A 16,314-nucleotide genomic window follows, 5' to 3' on the forward strand; every position below is an offset into this window, starting at 1 on the left:
ATAAGAATAGTTTTTTATTGCCATTGTTTGAGAACGGGTTCACAAACTAGGAATTTTTCTTGGTGCAATCTTGCAAGATACAACTAATAACACAGAATAGGTAATACAATGAGCTGTGCCTTAGCTATCAGGTCTTGGTATTGCTTTTATTATATGGAATTACATTGAGCTAGCAACCCCTTCATTTTATGCATGCCGTTGACTGTAAATGTCACAGAAAACATATATATTGTATCTTATATGCACTGTAGTTATCATTGCCATTATTTTTTTCATGTTTGTTTGGTTTTAAAGTGCTCTGAGATTCAACTCAACTAGAGTTCAAACTATTACCCGTCAAAAGTTACCATTGATTGATTGATTGATACTTTTATTAGTAGATTGCACAGTGCAGTACATATTCCGTACAATTGACCAATAAATGGTAACACCCGAATAAGTTTTTCCAACTTGTTTAAGTCGGGGTCCACGCTAATCAATTCGTGGTAGAGCGAATGAAAAAAAACTTGATCTGCTTTATAGACGGGTATCCAAAATGTGTAAGTCAAAATCAGAGGAAAATCATCACATGTCTCCTTAAACTATTAATGATTTGAAATTCAACATTTGAAAATAGATATTCAAACTTTGAAGAGATTTTCTTAAAAATAGAATAGCCCAAATAGCCCAAAGAGGTGAATTAGTTATACTAATAAGGAAAGTGAGGCTAATTTGCTCTACGAGTTTTAAAAGGTAGTATTAAATCATGGCATTATCCAACTCAGTCCTCATTGTTAAAATTATTGCAAAAAACGAGTCATACTTACTCCAGTATACAAGTGCAGTGGTTCTCAACCTTTTTTCAGTGATGTACCCCCTGTGAAAATGTTTTTAATTCAAGTACCGCCTAATCAGAGCAAAGCATTTTTGGTTGAAAAAGAGAGATAAAGAAGTCAAATACAGCACTATGTCATCAGTTTTTGATTTATTAAATTGTATAACAGTGCAAAGTATTGCTCATTTGTAGTGGTCTTTCTTGAAGTATTTGGAAAAAAGATAAAAATAACTAAAAACTTGTTGAAAAATAAAAAAAAGGGATTCAATTATAAATAAAGATTTCTATACATAGAAGTAATCATCAACTTAAAGTGTCCTCTTTGGGGATTGTAATAGAGATTCATCAACTTAATTCTAAACATCCATCCATCCATCCATCATCTTCCGCTTATCCGAGGTCGGGTCACGGGGGCAACAGCCTAAGCAGGGAAACCCAGACTTCCCTCTCCCCAGCCACTTCGTCTAGCTCTTCCCGGGGGATCCCGAGGCGTTCCCAGGCCAGTCGGGAGACATAGTCTTCCCAACGTGTCCTGGGTCTTCCCCGTGGCCTCCTACCAGCTGGACGTGCCCTAAACACCTCCCTAGGGAGGCGTTCGGGTGGGATAATTCTAAACATTTCTTCACAAAAATGAAATATTTAACATCAATATTTATGGAACATGTCCACAAAAAAATCGAGCTGTCAACACTGAATATTGCATTATTGCATTTCTTTTCACAGTTTATGGACTTACATTCATATTCGGTTGAAGTATTATCCAATAAATATATATAAGGATTTTTGAATTGTTGCTATTTTTAGAATATTAAAAAAAAATCTCACGTATCCCTTGGCATACCTTCAAGTACCCCTAGGGGTACGCGTACCCCCATTTTAGAACCACTGTACTAGAGGATAGTAGCTAACTCTATGTAATTATTTAAATATGTGCTTGCCTTGTTATATTTCACCATTTATAGTCTTCTGAATATACATTGCCTGCACTGCTCTTATGTCTACCAGACTATGTATTTTATCCTAGATAAGCCATTTATAAACCTGGACTACAGAAGTGGATCAGTGGTGGAGGTAACATCTGGCCAGAAGTCCTTCAAATTACATGTAAACGTCTCAGCATTCCCTACGCCCGAAGCACGATGGTAAGTCGGGGCTCCCTGTTGTGTCCATTAAGTCGAACGGACATTTTCTAAAAAGCATATTTCAGCCACCCTATCTGGAGATTTTACAGGCCTAATTAGGAGGAAAACAACCGAACGGGAGGCTCTGTAGCAGCTGTGCTTTGTTGTGTTACTTGTGAAGGTACAAAGACGGAAAGCTGATTACCGAGCGGCCCGAGTTCAAGATGAAGCGAATGAGGATTCACCTCAACCACGCCTTGGAGATCAGGGATGTTAGTCCTAAAGATGCCGGCTTCTACTCGCTGGTGCTGAAGAACGGTGCGGCTGCTCTGGAGAGGAGACTCAACATCACGCTGGTTGTCAATGGTAAACGCCCTATTATTCATGTGTTGTTTACGCCATGGAAGAAACCAATGCAAAGAAAAAAAAATATTTGTGAAATTGTTTGAGGCTTCACGGTGGAAGAGGGGTTTTTTGATTGATTGATTGATACTTTTATTAGTAGATTGCACAGTACAGTACATATTCCGTACAATTGACCACTAAATGGTAACACCCCAATAAGTTTTTCAACTTGTTTAAGTCGGGTTCCACGTTAATCAATTCATGGTACAAATATATACTATCAACATAATACAGTCATCACACAAGTTAATCATCATAGTATGTACATTGAATTATTTACATTATTTACAATCCGGGGGGTGGGATGAGGAGCTTTGGTTGATATCAGAACTTCAGTCATCAACAATTGTATCAACAGAGAAACGTGGACATTGAAACAGTGTAGGTCTTATTTAGTAGGATATGTACAGCCAGCAGAGAACATAGTGAGTTCACATAGCATAAGAACAAGTATATACATTAGAAGTACATTTGAGTTGTTTATAATCCGGGGAGATGGGATGTGAATGGAGGAGGGTATTAGTAAAGTGTTGAAGTTGCCTGGAGGTGTTGTTTTAGAGCGCTTTTGAAGGAATATAGAGATGCACTTACTTTTATACCTGTTGGGAGTGCATTCCACATTGATGTGGCATAGAAAGAGAATGAGTTAAGACCTTTGTTAGATCGAAATCTGGGTTTAACTTGGTTTGTGGAGCTCCCCCTGGTGTTGTGGTTATGGCGGTCATTTACGTTAAGGAAGTAATTTGACATGTACTTCGGTATCAAGGCGGTGTAGCGGATTTTATAGACTAGGCTCAGTGCAAGTTGTTTGACTCTGTCCTCCACCCTGAGCCAGCCCACTTTGGAGAAGTGGGTTGGATTGAGGTGTGATCTGGGGTGGAGGTCTAAAAGTAACCGGATTAGCTTATTCTGGGATGTTTGGAGTCTAGATTTGAGGGTTTTGGAGGTGCTGGGGTACCAGGAGGTGCAAGCGTAATCGAAGAAGGGTTGAATGAGAGTTCCCGCTAGAATCCTCAAGGTGCTTTTGTTGACCAGAGAGGAGATTCTGTAGAGGAATCTCGTTCTTTGGTTGACCTTTTTGATCACCTTGGTTGCCATTTTATCACAGGAAAGATTAGCCTCTACAATGGAACCTAGGTAGGTGATCTCATCCTTCCTGGTGATAACAATGTCACCCACTTTTATAGTGAAGTCACTGACCTTCTTAAGTTTGATATGGGACCCAAATAGGATGGATTCCGTTTTACCTAAGTGTATGGATAGCTTGTTGTCAGCGAGCCAGGTGCAAATATTGAGGAGTTCAGCACTGAGGATTCGTTCCACCTGTGACTTGTCCTTGCCGGATACCAGCAGGGCCGAGTCATCCGCATACAGGAACAATTCACAGTGGCATGCTGATGGCATGTCATTCACGTATATTAGGAACAGTAAAGGTCCTAGTGCGTCTGCCTCACAATACGAAGGTCCTGCAGTCCTGGGTTCAAATCCAGGCTCGGGATCTTTCTGTGTGGAGTTTGCATGTTCTCCCCGTAAATGCGTGGGTTCCCTCCGGGTACTCCGGCTTCCTCCCACTTCCAAAGACATGCACCTGGGGATAGGTTGATTGGCAACACTAAATTGGCCCTAGTGTGTGAATGTTGTCTGTCTATCTGTGTTGGCCCTGCGATGAGGTGGCGACTTGTCCAGGGTGTACCCCGCCTTCCGCCCGATTGTAGCTGAGATAGGCGCCAGCGCCCCCCGCGACCCTGAAAGGGAATAAGCGGTAGAAAATGGATGGATGGATGGAAATTGTTTGAGTAGATAAAGAGTATGATGGGGTTCATTGCGATGTGATCGGTCCCATAATTGTTGGTTAGTTTGTTTTGGACAGTTTGGTAGTTCTGTGAAAACATTCCTCATCCTGCTGAGAGGGAGAGTTCAGAGAGGGAACATGTTAACCAACGTTTAGCCTTTATTTTGTGTGCAAATATTTTTATTTTATTTTTTTTCCAAATTCTTGATTTTCTTCTAGCCCGAGGGTCACTGGTTCAAATCCCACCTAGAACCAACCTCGTCACGTCCGTTGTGTCCTGAGCAAGACACTTCACCCTTGCTCCTGATGAGTGCTGGTTGGCGCCTTGCATGGCAGCTCCCTCCATCAGTGTGTGAATGTGTGTGTGAATGGGTAAATGTGGAAGTAGTGTCAAAGCGCTTTGAGTACCTTGAAGGTAGAAAAGCGCTATACAAGTACAACCCATTTATTTATTTATTTATTCATGCCTCTTGTGTATTTATTGGAGAGATGTGTAGGCCAAGTATATACAAACTCCCCTCTCACAAAATGAATATACAGTAAGCGCGAATTGTTCTTCAAATTTTCATTTCATCCGTCCATCCATTTTCTACCGCTTGTCCCTTCATTTAATTTCTAATTTATACAGTATGATAGAACCTCTCAGGGTTGAATATCCTTATTATATACACAAATTGTTCCCCAAACTATGGTCCGCGGGACGCATATGACCCGCCAGCGTCCAAAATCCGGCCCGCGGAAAGTCCCGAGTTAAAAAAAATTATTATTGTATTTTATATTTTATTTATGTCTCCTAGCCGCTCAGTCAAATCATATTGTCGAAAAATGTATTTTCCCATCGATAACTTGACATCATCAGTCAATATTGCGTGAGGAATATATATATATATATATATATATATATATATATATATATATATATAGAGGGACGGCGTGGCGCAGTGGGAGAGTTGCCGTGCGCAACCAGAGGGTCCCTGGTTCAAATCCCACCTAGCACCAACCTCGTCACATCCGTTGTGTCCTGAGCAAGACACTTCACCCTTGCTCCTGATGGGTGCTGGTTGGCGCCTTGCATGGCAGCTCCCTCCATCAGTGTGTGAATGTGTGTGTGAATGTGGAAGTAGTGTCAAAGCGCTTTGAGTACCTTGAAGGTAGAAAAGCGCTATACAAGTACAACCCATTTATCATTTATATATATATATATATATATATATATATATATATATATATATATATATATATATATATATATACTGTACCACTGTCACACTTGGACTATGGGACAGTTTGTTTCTCTGATGCAAAGGGAAATTGGCACGAGCAAGAAGTGAATGTAAGTACATTTTGATTTATTACTACACAAACTACACTTACTACACTTGTTTGCCAAAAAGGCAAACAAGTGGCGCGCACAATGGCGGCGAACAAACCTGACTAATGAAAAACAAATGACTAGCATTTTTAGGGCGGCATAGCTCAGTTGGTAGAGTGGCCGTGTCAGCAACTTGAGGGTTGCAGGTTCGATTCCCACTTGTGCCATCCTAGTTACTGCCGTTGTGTCCTTGGGCAAGACACTTTACCCACCTGCTCCCAGTGCCACCCACACTGGTTTAAATGTAACTTAGATATTGGGTGTCACTATGTAAAGCGCTTTGAGTCACTTGAGAAAAGCGCTATATAAATATAATTCACTTCACTAGCATAAAGGCTACAAACTATAAACATGAAACAAAAACACTTGCACTGTGGCATGAATAACAAAACGTACGTGGCGTGGACAAAATTAACAGCATGGTCTTCGGCATGAAAGGAGTTGAGGAATACAGGATGTGAAGTTGCCAGCTGAACACTTGGCAACTGTGGCTTAAATAATAGCAGTAATAAATTACCAGCCGGTGTGAGAACTGAGGACAGGGGCGTGACATGAGGGCATGGTGAGCAAGAAGTGAATGTCCAAAAAATAACCAAACATGACCAAAACGAAAGCATGATCACATGGGGGTGACAACCACACAGTACTGAAATAGATTTTGGTACCGGTACTAAAATATTGGTATCGGGACAACACTAACGTATATAGATTTGTATTTTTTTCTTCTTCTTTTAATAAGATTATACTTATACTTCCACCTTTCAAATGTGTAGTAGTAGTAATAGCGAATAATTTAAGTGTAGTTTGTCAACCATTTTACGCTGAGGATTTAACGATAAACGGTACCGTTATAAAATACGGGAGTAAAAATTACTGTTTCAAATTCCAATCATCGTAAAACCAAACGTTTTGATAAACTCACGGATTGATGACACTGCCCATTCACTGTGGACGCAAGTTCGGTAGCTAAAATGCGTACATGAATACAAGAGACATTAACGTCCCTTTCACAGGAAGAAGCGACTAAATACGACAGCTGCTACATAACTGCTTCTCTTCTATCATAGTTTCCCCACAGATAAATGAAAAAGAAGTGGCAGAACCATCCAGCCCGTATCCCAGCGGCAGCACCCAGACGCTAACATGCACGGCATATGGTCTCCCGGCACCCACCATCAGGTGGCAGTGGAGGAGTTGGGGCCCGTGTGTTCTCAACAACACCCGCAGCGGAGGGTAAGGGAAAAAAACAAAAACATTGACTCTTTTGGGCTGCCTCTTCTCCCTGTAATCAGTGCAGGAGCAGTAGTTTTGATAGGAGAGGACCAAAAAAATAAGCGTGATGTGAGACTTATAGAGGTGGATATAGGGCAGGGATGTCCAAAGTGCGTCCCCCGGGTTATTTGCGGCCCGAAGCTAATTGTTTACCGGCCCTGCCACACATTCTGGAAATGCTGTTGCAAAAATAAAGAAGAATGAGGTGAAATCTATCGAGAAAAAGTTGCAATGTTGAAACAAAGCTGCCATGCAGGCTGTTTTTTTTTTCTTTGTCTTTATTTTACCATCTAAAAACCATCTTTACCATGAATTGATTAACGTGGACCCCGACTTAAACAAGTTGAAAAACTTATTCGGGTGTTACCATTTAGTGGTCAATTGTACGGAATATGTACTGAACTGTGCAATCTACTAATTACAAGCTCCAATCAATTAATTATTTTTTATTTTTTTGCCATTCCTCAACACAAAAAATAATGAAAAAAAAAATCCATGTTATTATGAATTATTTTCAAAGCTCCAATTAGTTAAAAAATTTCACTTTAAAATGTTTTATGTGGTATATATTGCATATATTGTGCAGTTGCCATATAAAAAACAGCTTTTCTTTGACGAAAGAGTATAAAACAAACAATAATAGTTAAAACATAAAATCGATAGATATATATGAAGTTAAACTCGTAACTTAAGTGTTGAAAGTAAAAAAAACAACTAATAAAAATATATCACTTTTTGAGTGGGGCACCTTTTGGATTCCAAATATATTCAGTGGTATTTTATTTATCTATTCACTGTGATTACTCAAAAATAATAAAGAATTAAAATCAATGGTGTCCTGCATTATTGATCTTTTAGGGCTCTAATTACTAAATACTGCATGCAGTGGGGCAAAACAGTATTTAGTCAGCCACCAATTGTGCAAGTTCTCCCACTTAAAATGATGACAGAGGTCTGTAATTTTCATCATAGGTACACTTCAACTGTGAGAGAGAGAATGTGGAAAAAAAAATCCAGGAATTCACATTGTAGGAATTTTAAAGAATTTATTTGTAAATTATGGAGGAAAATAAGTATTTGGTCAACCATTCAAAGCTCTCACTGATGGAAGGAGGTTTTGGCTCAAAATCTCACGATACATGGCCCCATTCATTCTTTCCTTAACACGGATCAATCGTCCTGTCCCCTTAGCAGAAAAACAGCCCCAAAGCATGATGTTTCCACCCCCATGCTTCACAGTAGGTATGGTGTTTTTGGGATGCAACTCAGTATTCTTCTTCCTCCAAACACGACGAGTTGAGTTTATACCAAAATGGATACATGGATGATACAGCAGAGGATTGGGAGAATGTCATGTGGTCAGATGAAACCAAAATAGAACTTTTTGGTATAAACTCAACTGGTCGTGTTTGGAGGAAGAATAATACTGAGTTGCATCCCAAGAACACCACACCTACTGTGATGCATGGGGGTGGAAACATCATGCTTTGGGGCTGTTTTATGATGAAAATTACAGACCTCTGTCATCATTTTAAGTGGGAGAACTTGCACAAGGCTTCACGGTGGAAGAGGGGTTAGTGCGTCTGCCTCACAATACGAAGGTCCCGCAGTCCTGGGTTCAAATCCAGGCTCGGGATCTTTCTGTGTGGAGTTTGCATGTTCTCCCCGTGAATGCGTGGGTTCCCTCCGGGTACTCCGGCTTCCTCCCACTTCCAAAGACATGCACCTGGGGATAGGTTGATTGGCAACACTAAATTGGCCCTAGTGTGTGAATGTGAGTGTGAATGTTGTCTGCCTATCTGTGTTGGCCCTGCGATGAGGTGGCGACTTGTCCAGGGTGTACCCCGCCTTCCGCCCGATTGTAGCTGAGATAGGCGCCAGCGCCCCCCTGCGACCCCGAAAGGGAATAAGCGGTAGAAAATGGATGGATGGATGGAACTTGCACAATCGGTGGCTGACTAAATACTTTTTTGTATTTCAGTTTTACTATTAAAGAAATAGATGTTTTTGACAGAAATGCCATAAAACCTTTTTTTTTTTTTTTTTTTTTTAAGTTGATATAGAGATTTACTGTAAGCGTTAAATTAAAAATAATGATAAAAATTTCACTTATTTTTAACATTTTATTAACAGACCCTTTATGGTCCCCGGGAGCCTTAAAGGTAAAATATTTGTTTTAAATCCATATATTTTGTTATGGTTTGAAAATGAAAAATATGAAAATAGCCCCCGCATGCTTTAATTTTTCCGTGTGCGGCCCTCAGTGGAAAAAGTTTGGACACCCCTGATATAGAGGGTGGAGAAGGCTGCGCAGCAGAGGAGAAGAAGCAGATAAAGACAAAAAGCTGGCGTCGGTTTGATGGATCCTTCCCTGGTCTAACATTATCTGGGATCCAGCAGCCCTCACGCTCTCTAGCAGCACTGACAGGCGTATGCTAATGTGCTGGAAATGCACATCAGGCACCCAAGTGTGTTTGAGCTCATATTAGGTCGCAATAAATCATAACACAACTCAACCGTTCACACACGTATATTGGAGGCGCACATTTTCCAGCCTCGGGCTCTTTTTTTTTTTTTTGTTCCTCCCCCAATTCTCCATCTGCAGTGAAATCCCCTGATAGTCTATATTAGATTTTTCGCCCAACCATACGTTGCATTTTGGGCTTTTTCATATTCTCCTTCACCTCAGGTGTTACGCTGGTATTAACCTCCGTGCACCGTCATTTGTGCTTTATATGGGCTGCAAGCCATCGCAGGTGTGCTCACCTTCAATGTGTGTGTGCCGAGTGTGTCATTATAGGTCACACATTGAGTTTAGCCTTTCCCTCTAATGTTTTGTCTGTCATTTCATGGGCCCCCGGGGGGGTGTTTTGTTGACCTTTTCTTGGGCTACATAAGTCCCTTTTCTTGATTTAATGGGCTATAGCAGTGGTTCTCAAATGGAGGTTTGCGTACCCTTGGGGGTACTTGAAGGTATGCCAAGGGGTACGTGAGATTTAAAAAAAATATATTCTAAAAATTCAAAAATCCTTTATAAGTATATTTATTGAATAATACGTCAACAAAATATGAATGTAAGTTCATCAACTGTGAAAAGAGATGCAACGATGCAATATTCAGTGTTGAGAGCTAGATTTTTTTGTGGACATGTTCCTTAAATATTGATATTAAAGATTTCTTTTTTTTTGTGAAGAAATGTTTAGAATTAAGTTCAGGAATCCAGATGGATCTCTATTACAATCCCAAAGGGGACACTTTAAAGGGGAACATTATCACCAGACCTATGCAAGCGTCAATATATACCTTGATGTTGCAGAAAAAAGACCATATATTTTTTGGACCGATTTCCGAACTCTAAATGAGTGAATTTTGGCGAATTAAACGCCTTTCTATTATGATATGATATTTTTAAAGGGGAACATTATCACCAGACCTATGTAAACGATAATATATACCTTGATGTTGCAGAAAAAAGACGATATATTTTTTTTTAACCGATTTCCGAACTCTAAATGAGTGAATTTTGGCGAATTAAACGCCTTTCTATTATGATATGATATTTTTAAAGGGGAACATTATCACCAGACCTATGTAAGCGTCAATATATACCTTGATGTTGCAGAAAAAAGACAATATATATTTTTTAAACCAATTTCCGAACTCTGAACGGGTGAATTTTGGCGAATTAAACGCCTTTCTATTATGATATGATATTTTTAAAGGGGAACATTATCACCAGACCTATGTAAGCGTCAATATATACCTTGATGTTGCAGAAAAAAGACAATATATTTTTTTGACCGATTTCCGAACTCTAAATGGGTGAATTTTGGCGAATTAAACGCCTTTCTATTATGATATGATATTTTTAAAGGGGAACATTATCACCAGACCTATGTAAGCGTCAATATATACCTTGATGTTGCAGAAAAAAGACCATATATATTTTTTTAACCGATTTCCGAACTCTAAATGAGTGAATTTTGGCGAATTAAACGCCTTTCTATTATGATATGATATTTTTAAAGGGGAACATTATCACCAGACCTATGTAAGCGTCAATATATACCTTGATGTTGCAGAAAAAAGACAATATATATTTTTTAAACCAATTTCCGAACTCTGAACGGGTGAATTTTGGCGAATTAAACGCCTTTCTATTATGATATGATATTTTTAAAGAGGAACATTATCACCAGACCTATGTAAGCGTCAATATATACCTTGATGTTGCAGAAAAAAGACCATATACATTTTTTTAACCGATTTCCGAACTCTAAATGAGTGAATTTTGGCGAATTAAACGCCTTTCTATTATGATATGATATTTTTAAAGGGGAACATTATCACCAGACCTATGTAAGCGTCAATATATACCTTGATGTTGCAGAAAAAAGACAATATATTTTTTTGACCGATTTCCGAACTCTAAATGGGGGAATTTTGGCGAATTAAACGCCTTTCTATTATGATACAATATTTTTAAAGGGGAACATTATCACCAGACCTATGTAAACGTCAATATATACCTTGATGGTGCAGAAAAAAGACCATCTATTTTTTTAACCGATTTCCGAACTCAAAATGGGTGAATTTTGGCGAATTAAACGCCTTTCTATTATAATATTGTATGATATTTTTAAAGGGGAACATTATCACCAGACCTATGTAAGCGTCAATATATACCTTGATGGTGCAGAAAAAAGACCATCTATTTTTTTAACGGATTTCCGAACTCTAAATGGGTGAATTTTGGCGAATTAAACGCCTTTCTATTATGATAATATATGATATTTTTAAAGGGGAACATTATCACCAGACCTATGTAAGCGTCAATATATACCTTGATGTTGCAGAAAAAAGACAATATATATTTTTTAAACCAATTTCCGAACTCTGAACGGGTGAATTTTGGCGAATTAAACGCCTTTCTATTATGATATGATATTTTTAAAGGGGAACATTATCACCAGACCTATGTAAGCGTCAATATATACCTTGATGTTGCAGAAAAAAGACCATATATTTTTTTTTAACCGATTTCCGAACTCTAAATGAGTGATTTTTGGCGAATTAAACGCCTTTCTATTATGATATGATATTTTTAAAGGGGAACATTATCACCAGACCTATGTAAGCGTCAATATATACCTTGATGTTGCAGAAAAAAGACAATATATATTTTTTAAGCCGATTTCCGAACTCTAAATGGGTGAATTTTGGCGAATTAAACGCCTTTCTATTATGATATGATATTTTTAAAGGGGAACATTATCACCAGACCTATGCAAGCGTCAATATATACCTTGATGTTGCAGAAAAAAGACCATAAATTTTTTTCTAACCGATTTCCGAACTCTAAATGAGTGAATTTTGGCGAATTAAACGCCTTTCTATTATGATATGATATTTTTAAAGGGGAACATTATCACCAGACCTATGCAAGCGTCAATATATACCTTGATGTTGCAGAAAAAAGACCATAAATTTTTTTCTAACCGATTTCCGAACTCTAAATGAGTGAATTTTGGCGAATTAAACGCCTTTCTATTATGATATGATATTTTTAAAGGGGAACATTATCACCAGACCTATGTAAGCGTCAATATATACCTTGATGTTGCAGAAAAAAGACCATATATTTTTTTAACCGATTTCCGAACTCTAAATGAGTGAATTTTGGCGAATTAAACGCCTTTCTATTATGATATGATATTTTTAAAGGGGAACATTATCACCAGACCTATGTAAGCGTCAATATATACCTTGATGTTGCAGAAAAAAGACAATATATTTTTTTGACCGATTTCCGAACTCTAAATGGGTGAATTTTGGCGAATTAAATGCCTTTCTATTATGATATGATATTTTTAAAGGGGAACATTATCACCAGACCTATGCAAGCGTCAATATATACCTTGATGTTGCAGAAAAAAGACCATATATATCTTTCAAACCGATTTCCGAACTCTAAATGGGTGAATTTTGGCGAATTAAACGCCTTTCTGTTATGATATGATATTTTTAAAGGGGAACATTATCACCAGACCTATGTAAGCGTCAATATATACCTTGATGTTGCAGAAAAAAGACCATATATATCTTTCAAACCGATTTCCGAACACTGAACGGGTGAATTTTGGCGAATTAAACGCCTTTCTATTATGATATGATATTTTTAAAGGGGAACATTATCACCAGACCTATGTAAACGATAATATATACCTTGATGTTGCAGAAAAAAGACCATATATTTTTTTTAAACCGATTTCCGAACTCTAAATGAGTGAATTTTGGCGAATTAAACGCCTTTCTATTATGATATGATATTTTTAAAGGGGAACATTATCACCAGACCTATGTAAACGATAATATATACCTTGATGTTGCAGAAAAAAGACAATATATATTTTTTTAACCGATTTCCGAACTCTAAATGAGTGAATTTTGGCGAATTAAACACCTTTCTATTATGATATGATATTTTTAAAGGGGAACATTATCACCAGACCTATGTAAGCGTCAATATATACCTTGATGTTGCAGAAAAAAGACCATATATTTTTTTGACCGATTTCCGAACTCTAAATGGGTGAATTTTGGCGAATTAAACGCCTTTCTATTATGATATGATATTTTTAAAGGGGAACATTATCACCAGACCTATGTAAGCGTCAATACATACCTTGATGTTGCAGAAAAAAGACCAAATATTTTTTAAACCGATTTCCGAACTCTAAATGGGTGAATTTTGGCGAATTAAACGCCTTTCTATTATGATATGATATTTTTAAAGGGGAACATTATCACCAGACCTATGTAAGCGTCAATATATACCTTGATGGTGCAGAAAAAAGACAATATATATATTTTTTTAACCGATTTCCGAACTCTAAATGGGTGAATTTTGGCGAATTAAACACCTTTCTATTATGATATTATATGATATTTTTAAAGGGGAACATTATCACCAGACCTATGCAAGCGTCAATATATACCTTGATGGTGCAGAAAAAAGACAATATATTTTTTTGACCGATTTCCGAACTCTAAATGGGTGAATTTTGGCGAATTAAACGCCTTTCTATTATGATATGATATTTTTAAAGGGGAACATTATCACCAGACCTATGCAAGCGTCAATATATACCTTGATGTTGCAGAAAAAAGACCATATATTTTTTTCTAACCGATTTCCGAACTCTAAATGGGTGAATTTTGGCGAATTAAACGCCTTTCTATTATGATATGATATTTTTAAAGGGGAACATTATCACCAGACCTATGTAAGCGTCAATATATACCTTGATGTTGCAGAAAAAAGACAATATATTTTTTTGACCGATTTCCGAACTCTAAATGGGTGAATTTTGGCGAATTAAACGCCTTTCTATTATGATAATATATGATATTTTTAAAGGGGAACATTATCACCAGACCTATGTAAGCGTCAATATATACCTTGATGTCGCAGAAAAAAGACAATATATTTTTTTGACCGATTTCCGAACTCTAAATGGGTGAATTTTGGCGAATTAAACGCCTTTCTATTATGATATGATATTTTTAAAGGGGAACATTATCACCAGACCTATGTAAGCGTCAATATATACCTTGATGTTGCAGAAAAAAGACCAAATATTTTTTAAACCGATTTCCGAACTCTAAATGGGTGAATTTTGGCGAATTAAACGCCTTTCTATTATGATATGATATTTTTAAAGGGGAACATTATCACCAGACCTATGTAAGCGTCAATATATACCTTGATGTTGCAGAAAAAAGACCATCTATTTTTTTAACCGATTTCCGAACTCTAAATGGGTGAATTTTGGCGAATTAAACGCCTTTCTATTATGATATGATATTTTTAAAGGGGAACATTATCACCAGACCTATGTAAGCGTCAATATATACCTTGATGTTGCAGAAAAAAGACCATGTATTTTTTTAACCGATTTCCGAACTCTAAATGGGTGAATTTTGGCGAATTAAACGCCTTTCTATTATGATATTGTATGATATTTTTAAAGGGGAACATTATCACCAGACCTATGTAAGCGTCAATATATACCTTGATGGTGCAGAAAAAAGACAATATATATATTTTTTTAACCGATTTCCGAACTCTAAATGGGTGAATTTTGGCGAATTAAACGCCTTTCTATTATGATAATATATGATATTTTTAAAGGGGAACATTATCACCAGACTTATGTAAGCGTCAATATATACCTTGATGTTGCAGAAAAAAGACCATCTATTTTTTTAACCGATTTCCGAACTCTAAATGGGTGAATTTTGGGGAAATTAAACGCCTTTCTAGTATGATATTATATTTTTAAAGGGGAACATTATCACCAGACCTATGTAAGCGTCAATATATGCCTTGATGTTGCAGAAAAAAGAACATATATATTTTTTGGACCGATTTCCGAACTCTAAATGGGTGAATTTTGGCGAATTAAATGCCTTTCTATTATGATATTATATGATATTTTTAAAGGGGAACATTATCACCAGACCTATGTAAGCGTCAATATATACCTTGATGTTGCAGAAAAAAGACCATATATATTTTTTGGACCGATTTCCGAACTCTAAATGGGTGAATTTTGGCGAATTAAACACCTTTCTATTATGATATGATATTTTTAAAGGGGAACATTATCACCAGACCTATGCAAGCGTCAATATATACCTTGATGTTGCAGAAAAAAGACCAAATATTTTTTAAACCGATTTCCGAACTCTAAATGGGGGAATTTTGGCGAATTAAACGCCTTTCTAGTATGATATTATATTTTTAAAGGGGAACATTATCACCAGACCTATGTAAGCGTCAATATATGCCTTGATGTTGCAGAAAAAAGAACATATATATTTTTTGGACCGATTTCCGAACTCTAAATGGGTGAATTTTGGCGAATTAAATGCCTTTCTATTATGATATTATATGATATTTTTAAAGGGGAACATTATCACCAGACCTATGTAAGCGTCAATATATACCTTGATGTTGCAGAAAAAAGACCATATATATTTTTTGGACCGATTTCCGAACTCTAAATGGGTGAATTTTGGCGAATTAAACGCCTTTCTATTATGATATGATATTTTTAAAGGGGAACATTATCACCAGACCTATGTAAGCGTCAATATATGCCTTGATGTTGCAGAAAAAAGAACATATATATTTTTTGGACCGATTTCCGAACTCTAAATGGGTGAATTTTGGCGAATTAAATGCCTTTCTATTATGATATTATATGATATTTTTAAAGGGGAACATTATCACCAGACCTATGTAAGCGTCAATATATACCTTGATGTTGCAGAAAAAAGACCATATATATTTTTTGGACCGATTTCCGAACTCTAAATGGGTGAATTTTGGCGAATTAAACGCCTTTCTATTATGATATGATATTTTTAAAGGGGAACATTATCACCAGACCTATGTAAGCGTCAATATATGCCTTGATGTTGCAGAAAAAAGAACATATATATTTTTTGGACCGATTTCCGAACTCTAAAT

The 16,314-nt window shown here is 37.1% G+C and overlaps 1 protein-coding gene across 3 annotated transcripts in view; it reads left to right on the top strand.

The window, feature by feature from the left end:
- flt4 (fms related receptor tyrosine kinase 4) overlaps positions 1-16,314 on the top strand; it is a 313,067-nt gene that overhangs the window by 174,959 nt on the left and 121,794 nt on the right. For all 3 annotated transcript variants that reach the window (XM_061901973.1, XM_061901974.1, XM_061901976.1), the window contains 3 exons: positions 1,839-1,956; positions 2,117-2,301; positions 6,572-6,737. In XM_061901973.1, coding sequence (XP_061757957.1) covers positions 1,839-1,956; positions 2,117-2,301; positions 6,572-6,737 — 469 coding nt within the window. The remainder of the gene's footprint in view (positions 1-1,838; positions 1,957-2,116; positions 2,302-6,571; positions 6,738-16,314) is intronic.

Source organism: Nerophis ophidion, linkage group LG05 (assembly GCF_033978795.1).
Source record: "Nerophis ophidion isolate RoL-2023_Sa linkage group LG05, RoL_Noph_v1.0, whole genome shotgun sequence".
NCBI classification, from domain to species: Eukaryota; Metazoa; Chordata; class Actinopteri; order Syngnathiformes; family Syngnathidae; genus Nerophis; species Nerophis ophidion.